General features: G+C 42.2%; 1 protein-coding gene across 2 annotated transcripts in view; it reads right to left on the minus strand.

The window, feature by feature from the left end:
- Positions 1 to 13,591, minus strand: part of spri (Src homology 2 domain-containing protein sprint) — a 49,319-nt gene that overhangs the window by 24,342 nt on the left and 11,386 nt on the right. For both annotated transcript variants that reach the window (XM_050180655.3, XM_050180653.3), the window contains exons 4-9: positions 11,718 to 11,858; positions 7,030 to 7,217; positions 6,519 to 6,610; positions 3,010 to 4,523; positions 1,118 to 1,262; positions 969 to 1,041 (exon numbers count right to left, since the gene is read on the minus strand). In XM_050180655.3, coding sequence (XP_050036612.1) covers positions 969 to 1,041; positions 1,118 to 1,262; positions 3,010 to 4,523; positions 6,519 to 6,610; positions 7,030 to 7,217; positions 11,718 to 11,858 — 2,153 coding nt within the window. The remainder of the gene's footprint in view (positions 1 to 968; positions 1,042 to 1,117; positions 1,263 to 3,009; positions 4,524 to 6,518; positions 6,611 to 7,029; positions 7,218 to 11,717; positions 11,859 to 13,591) is intronic.

Consider the following 13,591-nt stretch of genomic DNA (forward strand, 5'->3'; position numbering starts at 1 on the left):
ATGCAACACATTTCAGGCTGTCTTTAGGTACAGAAAGAGTGGAATATACAGTGTAGGACAAAAGAATATATATTCCGCATTTTCGCTCTTCGGAGCTAAACCACTCAGAAACTTTGCGCTGCATCATCTCAGTCCACTAGCCTGAGACAATAGCTTCTTGAACACTCACTGCAATGTTATTCGCATCACATAGCCTACTTAATGTCCACAAACCTTGCATATTTGATGAATAAATATCAAGGAAACCACATGTGTCGACCAGCATATAGCAAAAAACGCAAGCAAAAGAAATCGTTTGATGATAACCAGAGGAACTAGCCTAGCGACAAGTTTGGCGTGCTACTTCAGTGTTGTAAATAATGAGAGATAAAAGAATGAGAAAAAATGAAAAACTTGTATGCACACATCAAAAACAGAGCACACAAACGAAATTAACAAAGTCGTGTGTGGTGCAGTAAACAGCGGTAATGAACAGTATGTTATGCATAATTTTGCTCCTGCTAACAAAACTAAACATCCTGTAGGACAAGATTAAAGAAGAACGAAAAACTGACACCTTTTTAAACATAGCTACGAAATTTTTTTCACGAAGAACAAAATTAAATTTTTTTGTTCATTACTACAACTTCCTCGAAGCTGAGCATGACTCCTGGAAAATTTCTCAACAGCGTGTTTCACACTGCACCAAACTATAATTAATTTTGCCTAAATATAGGTGTCTTTTCATAACAACCGCTTTGTTGACTTGGACAAAACTCCAAAAATTTAACAGGGGTTCATGTTCAATAGCTAAGGCAAGCAGAGTTGCCACTGAGGACTTCGTCATCGAGAATGATCAATGCAGAATAACTTTTATTCAATGAAGGTCATCACACAATTAAGTGCTTTGCTAAACTCCTACACGTAATGAGAATGCTTCGTACACCCACGCAGCCTGCTCAAACTGAGTAAATCCAGAGTCAACTTACTTGAATATATAGCTTTTAACATCGGCGCCCACCGTTGAGTCCCTCTTGTACAGCCCTCCCAATTTCCTCGAAGCTACAAGACAAGGGACAAGATTACAAACACGATGGAGAGCCATGTGTTATGAAAGTGTAGGGCTTCACATACTGACCCAGAAGCATATCCAGATGTTCCTGAAAACCACTCGACCGCTTATGCTCCAATGCCAGGGTTGGACACTCGGAAAGGAGCAAGTCCTCACCACTGACTGCCGAGGCTGTATCAAAGGAGTCGGTGGATATCTTTGACTCTTCAGCCTAGAAGAACAGTGGCAAAACTTTGCAATCAGGCTCAGGGCATGTCACTTCTATGGAGGAACACTGATTTACCCTTAATCTCTTACCTTCAATGACCAGTAGAGAAAAAAAGAGAAAGCAAGAACCAGCGAAGGTTATGCTCAAGTTCCTACCATTTTCTCTTATGAATCATACATGAAGAGGACAAATAAATTCAGCAGGGTGTGCGAATAGCGATTTTTGAGACAGAATAGAATATGAATCGGATAGTGCCAGAAGCAAATCGAATTGAATCAAATAGCAAACGGATTTCGAACAATGAATGGCCACTATCACAAGTAATATAAAACAATGTTCACATCCCAGTGTTCTTAAAGTTAGCAAGTTTCTGTTATTAGATAGTATGTTGTGAAGGATTGTTCAATAAGAGTACAAATGGAGCATTAGGAGCCAACAAGTACATCCTTCACATGCTCTTCAGAGAATGTGAATTATCGCTATACAGCCTGTAAAGTATGGCTACCTAAGTGATGTAGCCTACTACACTACGAAAGTTCTCATGTTTTATGCCTATACTGTGCCTGCGACTGGCCTGGGACTTGGGCAAACAATGGCACATAAGAACCAGATGATTGCACATCTCACAGTGGCTACACATTTTTGCAACAAGGGAAAAGTTGGGCCATGAATCCTTCACATGGTGCCCACACAGACCTGTACAACTAACACTCATTAACTAGTTAACAAATTAATTTTTTCATTATTCAAGCTTTAAGGAGATTTAAGCTTGTCAGGACATTGCAGCCCAATGTGCAATTTATGTTACACTGATTTTGATACCTTAAGATTTTGACATAATCATAGAAAAGTTAACACCTAGCCTATAGCACACATTCCAGCATATGAGTGCGCTTTGCAAATGTGAACAGTACTGCGAACACATTATTATTTAAATAATTAACTAATTAATTAGATACTACACTAAAGTTCTTAAAAAGTTCTTACTCAAATAAGGTTTCATTCTTATTTTGTACAAACGGCCAGAAATAAACGTGAACATGCTCTAATTTTCCTTGATATGGAACTGTGTTTGAGTCTTACTGGGTTAAGAGATGGAAGCTTGAATTTCTAACCACAAGACATTGCCAGCTGCCATTAGACTGGTTAAAACCAGTCGACTGCTACTGATGGGCAGAAAACAGTGAAGCAAGGGTTTCATTAAGAGAGCAATCGTAGTTAAGCCTACCAACATAGCCAAAAAGACACAAAGGAGAGGGGTGGGGAAGAAAAAGGCAACACCACAGATGAATCACAACAGCACGGCACACAATGTGAAAGATCGTGAGATCGATCCCTCTCATTGGCATGTCTTCTTTTAAACTAAATAACATCTCAAACATACGTAACTAATTTATCACTGCCTATAAACCCTTGCATCTCTCCCATAACATAGTTGTGATTGCATTCCCATACAGGTGACAGAGCTGTAGCTGCAGCTCCTACAGGACAAATATTTATTTTGTCCCTGTAAAATAAAGGCCCTTTTCTCACACATTGCATGAGCTGGAAGAGCTGAATGTTGTTGGCATTCCTTGTGTGGCTAACTGCCTCATCTTCTAAGAAGCCTTAGATATAAGCAAGATCTTGCAATATGTTTGAGCATAATGTGTCCAGACATATTAAAAAATATAGGCAAAAGTGACTAAAATTCAAGATGTCTGCGTTTTGTGCACTACAAAACTCTGGTAGCTTATGCCAGATCTCTGACCTTGCTTTCCGGGGCATCCGGAGAAGACTCCACCAATCGTAGAAGCCTTTCCCATCGCAGACTGTCCCAAGGTTCACAGAACTCTGTTAATGCATCGTCCTCACCATGGTTGTGCTTGCTGCTGCCATCAGTAGCCACACTCTCAGCTACCGACACTGCATCAAGGTTGTCATAACGGGATGCTCTCAGCACGTTGCCTTCTGTCAGCGTAGGGGCTGGAGGCACTCTCAAGTCCGGCATGGAGATGCCAATGATCTCTTCCACTGTAGACACGTTTTCCTCAAGCCCGCCAACTTCAGAGTCGTCTACGTCCTCGGTGGGAAACTTCAAGTCTCCAGCAGTACTGTCGTTATCCTCATCACTTGATACAAGCCATTTCCAAGAGGGGTCTACCGACCACGACCGGCCACAACGACTTGGAGGTCCATCACCTGAATTACCATGCAAAGCGGGTGCAGACACTGCCAACAAGTGGTCCGAAGTGCATGAGTTCGTATCGTCAAACGTGGTAGTCAGGTCAGAAGAGCGCTGTGTACTGCTTCGCAAAGAGTGAACATTAGGTTCCGAATGCCGCATCAGGGGTCGTTCTCGGTGTGCTGATGCAGACGGCGACACCTCATCAATCTGCAGTGGTTCAACTGCAGAAGACACCACAAGGAACAGCGAGTCCACCGGTTCACTATAGAAAGGGCTGGAAAACTGTCCTGTCTGGGCTTTATCCTTAACCATGCCAGGCATAGAACGAGACAAGCTCCGCATCTGTCCAGCAACATCGAGTCCCTCGGGCAAGGAGCCACCGTGTACTTCTGTCTGCGTGGACTGGCACACAAGACTTTCAGGCTTAAAGGTGGAGAGTACAGGAGCAGGACTGTCGCTCCCACGCCCATTGGCTGTGCCCCAAATGTCTTCATAGTCGCTAATTTTGTCAGCGAGACTGCTGGAGTAGTAAGTTTCCGGTGAAGACTCTGGGAGTTTCCGCCGCCTGCGTGGCGATGGCTTCATGAGGCACCGAGGCTTTTCCTCCTCCGCTGGAGGAGACGGCTTGTTCTTACTGGATGGAGACTTAACAGGTGCAGCTTTGCTAGGTGCAGCTTTGCTAGGTGCAGCTTTGCTAGGTGCAACCTTGCTGGGTGCAGCCTTGCTGGGTGCAACTTTGCTGGGTGCAGCTTTGCTAGGTGCATTTTGAGTCGAGTCCACACCCACATAAAATGCTGACCTGCCAGCCACTTCGGACACAAAGCCAGCCTCACTTTCTGCAGGTGGGGAAGGGGAATCAGGAACTTGAGCTGCCAATTCACCAATGTCCGCTGTCGAACTCTGAAGTGCAAGAAAGTTTGGCCTGACTGCAGCCACTGGAGAGGTGACCACTGGGTTGACAGGCAAGGTCTTTTTGAAGCTTGACACATGGACATTAGCATTATGGTCTGGGTTGGGAGATGCCTGAGAAGAGGCACATGACACGCTGGACCCCGCACTTGACGGAGCAGACTTGAGCAAGCTGGACACCCACAACTCTGAAAACACACATGCGAGGAAATCACCACATGCATAAATAACACTTGGGAAGCATGTCAATAAACAGCAGGGTCCCAATTAAAAGTGATTCTATAATATTTTGCACATGTAGTATTACTTGAGGATTACTGCAATGACTTCTTAATATATTTTGTATGTGACGTTAAATAGTTGGGTACATTATGGCTGGCTGAAATAAATATGTGTGCAGGCCCTTAGAAGCTTCTATCAGAAAAAGGGGTAAATATCTGCCACTGATGTGATGCAGGTGTAATGTTTTTTTCCTTACGTTTGCCGAGAACTGGCAGCTGTAATACAATGACTACGAACACTCACAAGAGTATTTCGTAACTGTCATGGTACTTACAAAATACCTACAAAACGTTGCAGAAGATAAACAAAGTTCTGCACGTTTGAAGCACTTTGTTTTTTGAAACCAAGCAAAAGCCCGAATCACCAAATCTTTTGTTTGCACTCGGAAAGAGCTGCTTTTCAAAATCTGCTATGAAAAGCAGTGGTACTTAAATACTGATACAGCGGAGCCTCGTAAACTTATTCCCTACTGCACCCCTTGGGAATCATTAGCCAGCTAACGATGGTTTCGAGCGCCGTTTTCGAGACATTCCACGGAACTCACAAGTACACTTCGCCATCTATCTTATAGTAGAGCCATTACAGTTTCATTTTCTATGCAGTTCACTTTCTTTCCACCTGGCGGCGATTTTTGAACAGGCTGAGAAGACTCAGCAGTTTGAAAGAGATGGCAATTTACTGGTCGCCATGAACCCCATCACAGCACGGATGCAGCACCACGAACGCAACGCTATTAAAAAGAAAAGAAAAAAAAAAAAAGAAGAAAGAAACGACAACACATGTTGCTAGATGAGAGACGGACAACATCGCAAACTCGCCGTTATATACACTGCTTTCAGACAGTGTGCATTAATGTGCACTCAGTTTTATATATGATACAACAGTGTCAAATGGCTCATTGACCGCAAAAGGCGGTGGCCAGCATCTGTATAAATTCCCATTGGCTGCAATGCCACGTCACAAGCGCACCTCGATGGAGCTCCCGTTGTCTGCGATGCAACAGACCAAGTGTGCCTCATTGGAGGAGAGCACGCAAAACGAAACACCAGCGTGCTAGGTGTTGCGTGGGGAGAGAGGGCATTGACACCACATCACCCTTGCTCTTGGAAGCCTGTGTTATCTGCGTGTTCCTTGTCCATGCTAGCTCTCGCCTGCTTCCTAATCGCACTTCACTAAGGTCAAATTAAAACGCGCCATGCGTCTGAACGCGCTCGCATGCCCGCAAGAAGTTCAAAACTTGAAGGGCCACTCAGCGACGTTCAATAGGACCTTGATGCTTTTGCATCCACAACTCGTAAGAAGTCCTTAGGTGTCCTCGGATATTTATAGTTTTGAGCAGCTAGCAACCACATTTATTTAAACAAACCAATGATCGAGCACAAAAAAAGTTCACAGCCTCGCTCCCACGCTGAAACTCATCTTAGCCTTTTCTCATACTTACACTTTTCTTTCCCTTATATGAGAAAGCCTTATAGCGTTAAGTTAAAGTTGGTTGGTGAATGCGGCCCTAAGTAGATTAGGTGAATCAAAAGTGGCTGTATGCGCAGCAACATCTGAAGTCACTGTTAATCGTAACATCAGACTTAGAGCAAACGGTTTATGCTCCTAAGAAAAACTTCTATTTCATCTGGAGCCAAAAGCTGATTTTTGACATTAATTGCACGAACAGCAAGAACATTATAAATCAGGTGGTGTCAGCAATCAGTTTACCCAATAGAACTGAAAATGGTTTGTGACATTGAAGTATGCATCACAAAAACAAGTCTGCTGGAGAGAGAGAAAGAGAGAGAGAAGGGAAGAAGGAAAGGCAGGGAGGTTAACCAGATTGAGTCCAGTTTGCTACCCTACACGTGGGGATGGGAATGAGGAGTGAAAGAGAATGTGTGACTGTGCACAGGTACCTTGGCCCAGGAGTGACAAGGCAGACAGCTCCTGCCGTGTAGTTGCCTCAAGCAAAACCACTGGGAGGCATAGCTGTACAGGTAATTCATCACTGCAGAAAGAAAAAGAAAAATGGCTTTTTGTTGACTTTTTTTTTAATTAGAGCAATAAGACTGAGGACATTGGAATCACGTAAGAAGCAAGGTCCCTTTTTGCGTTGTGATGTGAATGCGTGATGAACATTCTAGTTTTATAATGTAATGAACTGTTAATTTGTCGGTGAGCCACAGTAATGCTTGCTGTGCAAGCGGGAATTTATGCCAAGCTGCATGCTGAAATCAAGAAAGTTGCGCTTTTCCCCTTTCTCACAATGAAAATTGGGCATGTGTTACAGCCAAAGGCACATTGGCATCCTGTACATATGGTAGTAACGAGCTTTCAGTACACCTAGTCTTAATTTATAGTGCAAGAACTTGTTTAAATTGCTGGCAGGCTATGCAGCAGTGCCTGCCACACAATACAAACACCTACCAGCATTGGCAGTAGTGGCAGACGAGCACAGGTATTGAGGCAAAATGGTTCTCGGACCCTTCCAGGCAGTGCTTGGCCTCGGCCGTGGCTTCAATGAGGTAGTGCTCGATGTACGGCCCCGCGTCAACAGGAAGTCGTACGGACAGAGCCAGAGTGCCCTTCTTGCTGGACTGGCGCACTATGAAGTTCTGGTAAGAAATCAATGTTTATGGGCTACAGGCCTCACAAGCAGCACACACTTTGCATATGAGACAGCAATGCCAATACCATAACGTGCGGGCAATACAACATAAAAGGGAATCTACATGTATTATGTGCACAAGGTTTATCTGAGAACTTAAGGACTTATCTTCTGCCCTACCGGGCCCAATGGGCATAGTTAGCCTGCTAATGATGGTTTCAAATGCTAAGCGCATTGTAAGTATTTCCAGCGAAAAAACACAGACACATAATGCAGTACCAATATAACACCAACGCTTTGCACTTAACGCAGAACCAACTATCCCAACTCACAGCTTTAAGTTTCAAACACTGTTTTCGAGACCTTCTGCGCCGCTCATGGACCCACTGCGCCAGCAGACGTACACTTGCAGAAGTAAACTTTTGTTTTATATAAGGTTCATTATATCCCCACTTGGAAGTGATTTTTAAACGAGTTACGAAGTCACACGCATGCTTGTCAGAGTAACAAGTGAGAACGATCGCCTCTGGAAGTGGCATGTGTGCTTCGAAACATTGCAGCTCTTGCAATTCTGCTGTGTCTGTCGTCGATTTTATCAAGGGCCCAAGCAACAGCGAGTTAGAGCACACTGCCTTTTCATCTGATGTTGAGAGCAACAACGATGAACATCAACCCGTAACTTGAGGATGCACCGCTAATTCAAGCTTCTCCACCAACTGATGCCATTCATCACTAGCCAGCTAACAATCTGACATACTGACAGCTGGTTATCTGTTGATGATTACAGAAAATGTTACTGCAGTAAAATGCCACAGCAAACAAACGTTTACTGCAATACTTGCAACATTTCCCCATGTTTCACATCGAGGAACTGCTTTGCTGCATGGCATGGCCAACTGCAAGTCTTCCAGTTAAATTTTATTGCGATAGCAATTATATGGACACTTTCATATGAGGGTCAAGGGTGAAAAAATCGTCACTGCGAGTCATATGCTGTATGTGCGTATGTGCGAGGGTGAGCGGCGATCGCGGCTAAATCTTGCACATGCAACAAAGGATGGCGGGGACAAAGCACATTGCCTTTGGGAAGGGGGAGGGGGGCACGGAGGGGACACAAGTTTTACTCCCGCTGTATCTTGAAAGCCATCTGCGACAAGTACGGAGTCCGCGCTACGCTGTATTTTTGCGACATAGTTCGCGTTAAGGCAAGCAGCAACACGAAGTTCAATTCACCCGCTGCTGCTGCTGCTGCGTTTTCTCACTGCAGCATTTTGACACAGAGTTTCCGCAGTCATCGAGTGGGATGCGTTCATGCTGGCTTGTGCACGTGTGGCACCATGCTTATTAATTTAGTTAGTATGCCTATGTTTACAAGTTTATTCGGCAGATAAAACTACTATTCTTACTTCGTATAGCTGTCCACTAATTTCCTATTGCACTCGATCCTTCGCCTTTCGGGCGAAACTGCGAGTTTTTGTAGGGCAAGTAGCTTTTAAGAAAAAAATATTCGTTTATTCACAGATAGTGGCGAATAAATAGTGAGACATTTCGTATATATCAAAATTTTCTTCGATTTTTTTTAATGTACAAGCATATTTTATAACTTTGTTCAATTTTATTCCACAATCTTGAGTTAGGCAATTTATATTTTTTTCTTTTTGTGACATAAATCTTGTTGGTAAAGGCTGTATGCCTGAAAAGCGGATACATTCTGCTTTGCTTTTATGCACTGCGTAAAATTTTGAGTGCAATAGTTTTCTCAGATGAAAATTAAGTCCGACCTAGAAAAAAACGGCCATTTTCCGCATGGTACAAAATAGTTAAAAATAATAATAAAACGAAGTAATGATATTTCAAACAAAGTTACATATATATGCTCAGAATATATTATGTATGCTGTTTTTCATTGCAGTTTCTGAACAATTTTTAGTAAACCACCTTAAAAAAGTTTTTATTCCGAGGTTCAGAGTATAAAAACTGCGCAGAGGGGTTGTGGAACACCATTGCGCAAGGCTTTAGACCGATTGTGACCACCTGACCACCATTTTTCTTTAATGTGCACCAAAAGTATGGTACACTATCATTTCTGCAGTCCACCCCCCTGTAAACCACCTTAGGCCTAAAAAGTTCACTAAATTTGGCTTCAAAATGGATGCAGGCTCAGATCACACAGTAGTTGTCGCTGTTATCCACTACTTACACATCAGTAGCCTTTGGCAAGTTCTCAGTCTATTTTGATTGCTTGTTATATGATAAAAAATATAGGATGTTTTCTTTTAGAGGTAACAAGAATTTAAAAAAAAATTGCCTGTCGCATGTGGCACAATTATGCTCCCTGAGCTAGATTAGTCTAAAGGGAGGACATTATTTGCACAAGAAATTAAACTGCATAATTGACTAATTACCAAAATTTCACAAATAAGGTTTTCAACCAATTGATTTACAGCACATGTCGCAATTCTCAAATTGCAGCCAATGACTTCGCCAGGCAAATCCAATACAAATTCTGAGAATGACACTAGTTTCAAGATATCTGTGTGTGATGAAATTCATTTGCAAGATTTCAGATTGCATTGCAGTTATATTTGTGCTTCAATGCAAATAAAGCAGGCATTTTGTTAAAAAGGTAAGAGAAACCAGCCTGCATTTTTACTGCAAGTACGACGGTGCTTATCTCAAAAATGGTGCTAAATGAAAATGTTTTTCCAAATGGATGCCTTCATTTTGTAAACTGCAATGTGTGCTTTAAAGTCGTCGTCATCATCATCATCATCATCATCATCAGCCTATTTTAAGTCTAATGCAGGACAAAGGCCTCCTTCTGTGATCTCCAATTACCCCTGTCCTGCACCAACCGATTCCAACTAGCCCCTGCTAATGTCCTAATTTCGTCGCTACGACTAGTCTTCAGCCATCCTCAACTGCGCTTCCCTTCTCTTGGCACCCATTCTCTAACCCTAACGGTCCAATGGTTATCTAACCTACTCATTACATGACCTGCCCAGCTCCATTCTTTTCTCTTAATGTCAATTTGGGTATTGGCTATACCCGTTTGCTCTCTGATTCAAACCGCTCTCTTTCTGTCTCTTAACGTTATGCCTAGCATTCTTCATTCCATCGCTCTTTGCACGGTCCTTAAGAGGAAGCTTTAGCTCGGGTGCTCCTATCTAAATACATGTAAAAGGATAATTCGTTTTTCTCGGCAACCACTGCACCAAATTTAACGAGGTTTGTTGCATTTAAAAGAAAAACTTAAAATCTGGTGACTGTTGGTTTCGAATTTTTTAGTTAGGTCGTCAATTTTTTCTGAAAAATTGGCAAAAATAAGAAATTTTCAAAAAACGAAACTCAAGTTTACAACTCTGTAACTCAACAACTAAAAATGATAATACAATTCTGTGAATTGGATCTAATGGTACATCTAAAGCGGACAAAATTGATATGTTACACATGAATATAAAAAAAATTTAGTAATATGGAAATACAGCTTTTGCAGAACCCTTGTAACCAACGTAACAAATTCACCTAAGATGTAAAATGACATATCCAATTTGTCCGCTTTGAATGATCTAATGGATGCCGTTTACAGAACCATGCTATCTGTTCTTGATGCAGAGCTATGAATTTATAAACTTTGTGCTTCTATTTTTTTCAAACTGTTGAATATTTGAAAATCGTTTTAACAGAATTCAGGCCCAAAATCGAAATTCTGCTTCCAACAGTCACTAGAATTTAACTTTCTCTCTCAAATGCAACAAATTTCATTAAAATCGGTGCAGGAGTTATCTCAGAAAAACGTTTTTGCGTGTTACATGTATTTGAATAGGCCGCGTCGGAGTTCGGCCCGAGCTAAAGCTTCCTCTTAAGAGGAAGCTTTAGCTCGGGTGCTCCTACCTAAATACATGTGAAAGGAGAATTCGTTTTTCTCGGCAACCACTGCACCAAATTTGACGAGATTTGTTGCATTAAAAAAAAAAAGAATCTAGTGACTGTTGGTTATGGTTTTTTTATTTAGGTTGTCAATATTTAGGACGTCCTGCAGAACGACGCCGGTAAAGTGCATGCGTAAGAGGGGAGGGCTAGCACACATTTACTTTATAAATTTGCCTTGAGCACAGAACCTTTGAGGGATACATACACACTTTATTAATGATGATTTACTTTTAGATGCAGCACACAAGCAACAGCAAACTTGGGTCAGCAGAAACTAACAAGCAACTAATTGTTTTTAAAACACAGTAACTTCTCCAGTGATATTGCTGTTGCTGATTTTGCCTGTTTTAGGAATGGACTGGCTAGAAGCAGGTACCCCTCTGGCACCCTTTAATCATTATAAGACGACTTCAAGGGTGAGACGGGTCATTGACGGAAACTTTTTCACAAGCAGAATGTTTCGTAAAGTTTGGTGCAACCTTTCTAAAATTGTAGAATGAGCCCAAATTTGTAAACTTCATGTAAACGTTTGGAGAGCTGGTACGATACTGACAGCACCACACTGGCCACTTACCCCGACTTCCTTGCCTTGCAAGTAGTGCACAGCACCGGTACGCCCCACGTCTGGCAGAAACCAGATACTACTGGTGCGAATGAGACGCTCCAGGAGGGTCATGGAACAGTGCGCGTCATCCGCACTGCTGGCTGAAGAACCCTGAAGAATCATTTTTTTCCAGATTTCTTTAGGCATAGGTCACAGCACAGGCACAAATGCTACTCAGATCAACAGGTAGATAAAAATCTGTCGGGAGAATTTCCTTGCCGGAATCGCTCGCTAAACTGCTAGCCATTTGCTCGCGAAGTGAATCGAATCAGTTAGATATGCGTTAAGCATCGTTATATCGAATTTACGCCATTCTTATTTATTAGTTGGAGAAAGCACTGTGTTATATTCTGAACTAAGGCAACAAAATATTTTCCCCATTCTTTGACAGCTTAAAGTACAGCGAGCTAAACCACTCAATGGCCTAGCTGTGCACAAGTGTGCCGACTGATGCGCTGTAGCGTGGTTCAATCCGTCAGTCCTGCAGGTCTCTTTAGGCCGAGATATTTAAACCACTGGGAAGCATGGAATCGTATTTAATGACCACTCTACACATTATTTTTATAATGCCATTTGGGTTTCAACATTTACAATGATTCTTGTAGGCCAGCCTGCAGCCAATTTTTCCGTGCGATACACGACTAGAACGAAACACTTTCCCCAAAACTACAAAACTTGCCCTTTGAAAAAGTGTGCTGCTACATGCGATTCACCGCATTTTTACGGATGTACAGGTCAGAAATGCTTTTCTACAAGCTCCAATTTTTTTATTATGAAGTGCGGAAATGCGAGCTAACATGATGGACAATGGCAGACGCGCAGTCACTATGCGTGTTCGGCTATTCACGACTTTCATGCAATGAACATCACGTGGCGGATGCACTACAAAACACTCCAGCAGAGTTTCCAAAATTTCAGCATACGCTGTGTAGCATGGGAAACTTGCAAATGCATTTGATTTTGCTACCAGGGTCATGTCAGAAAGAAAAGTGGGGATTAGTAGTGTGGTTTAGTGGGGATTAGCCAGATAAAAGTGATGCAAAGTGTTATTCCACCGCTTCGCAAATGCCGATGCCTGGCAACGTTGGGCGTGAAAATTGTGCAATTAATCCACAGATGACAGTTGCAGCAAGCACACTCTCACAGATCTTTCACAATTACATCTCGCGAGGCACAATTATTATTCTCTGCCTTCTGCCTAATGCTACGAAAACACGGTGGCAGAACCAAATTTCTACACGACTGTAGTGCCTGTTTATTGTTGTTGCACAGTTGCCTAGTATGTGCAAATGCTGCTAAATAAAACGCTCAAAATTTATTCCTTGAAACTTGAATGTGAGACTTACGAGTAGGCACAAAATCTGCTGGCCTTTTCTATCTTTCCTTTTTTTTTTTTCAGGGTGATAAGTACAACAATTTTATACAAACAGTAAGGGTGATGACCCTACTACTTCGCACCACATCTGCCATATAGGTTAGCTGTAATATGCAACAATCAGAGGTCAGTTTCTTGGCAACTGCTGCGTTATTATGGTTGTTATCTGGCATAGTTCTATTTGCTGAAGCTCACCTGGAGAGCAGTCAGAATCACGAGAGTCCTCGCATACACATTAAGCAGCTCTGTCAGTTGCAATCTACTGTGTTTCTTACAGCAACATTTGTTTTCAGTTTCTTTCTTTTTTTTTTTTTTACCCAAGCAAATTCATGTACCATGGATTACTGAGATATGACAGAACAGCAAATTGGGAAACAAAATATTCATGATATTATGCAACAATCGGCCTTTAGGGGTATTCCTTAATAAATCAAATAAAAATAAATAAATATCAGCAAGATTGCAGACA

Source organism: Dermacentor andersoni, chromosome 7 (assembly GCF_023375885.2).
Source record: "Dermacentor andersoni chromosome 7, qqDerAnde1_hic_scaffold, whole genome shotgun sequence".
Lineage (NCBI taxonomy): Eukaryota > Metazoa > Arthropoda > Arachnida > Ixodida > Ixodidae > Dermacentor > Dermacentor andersoni.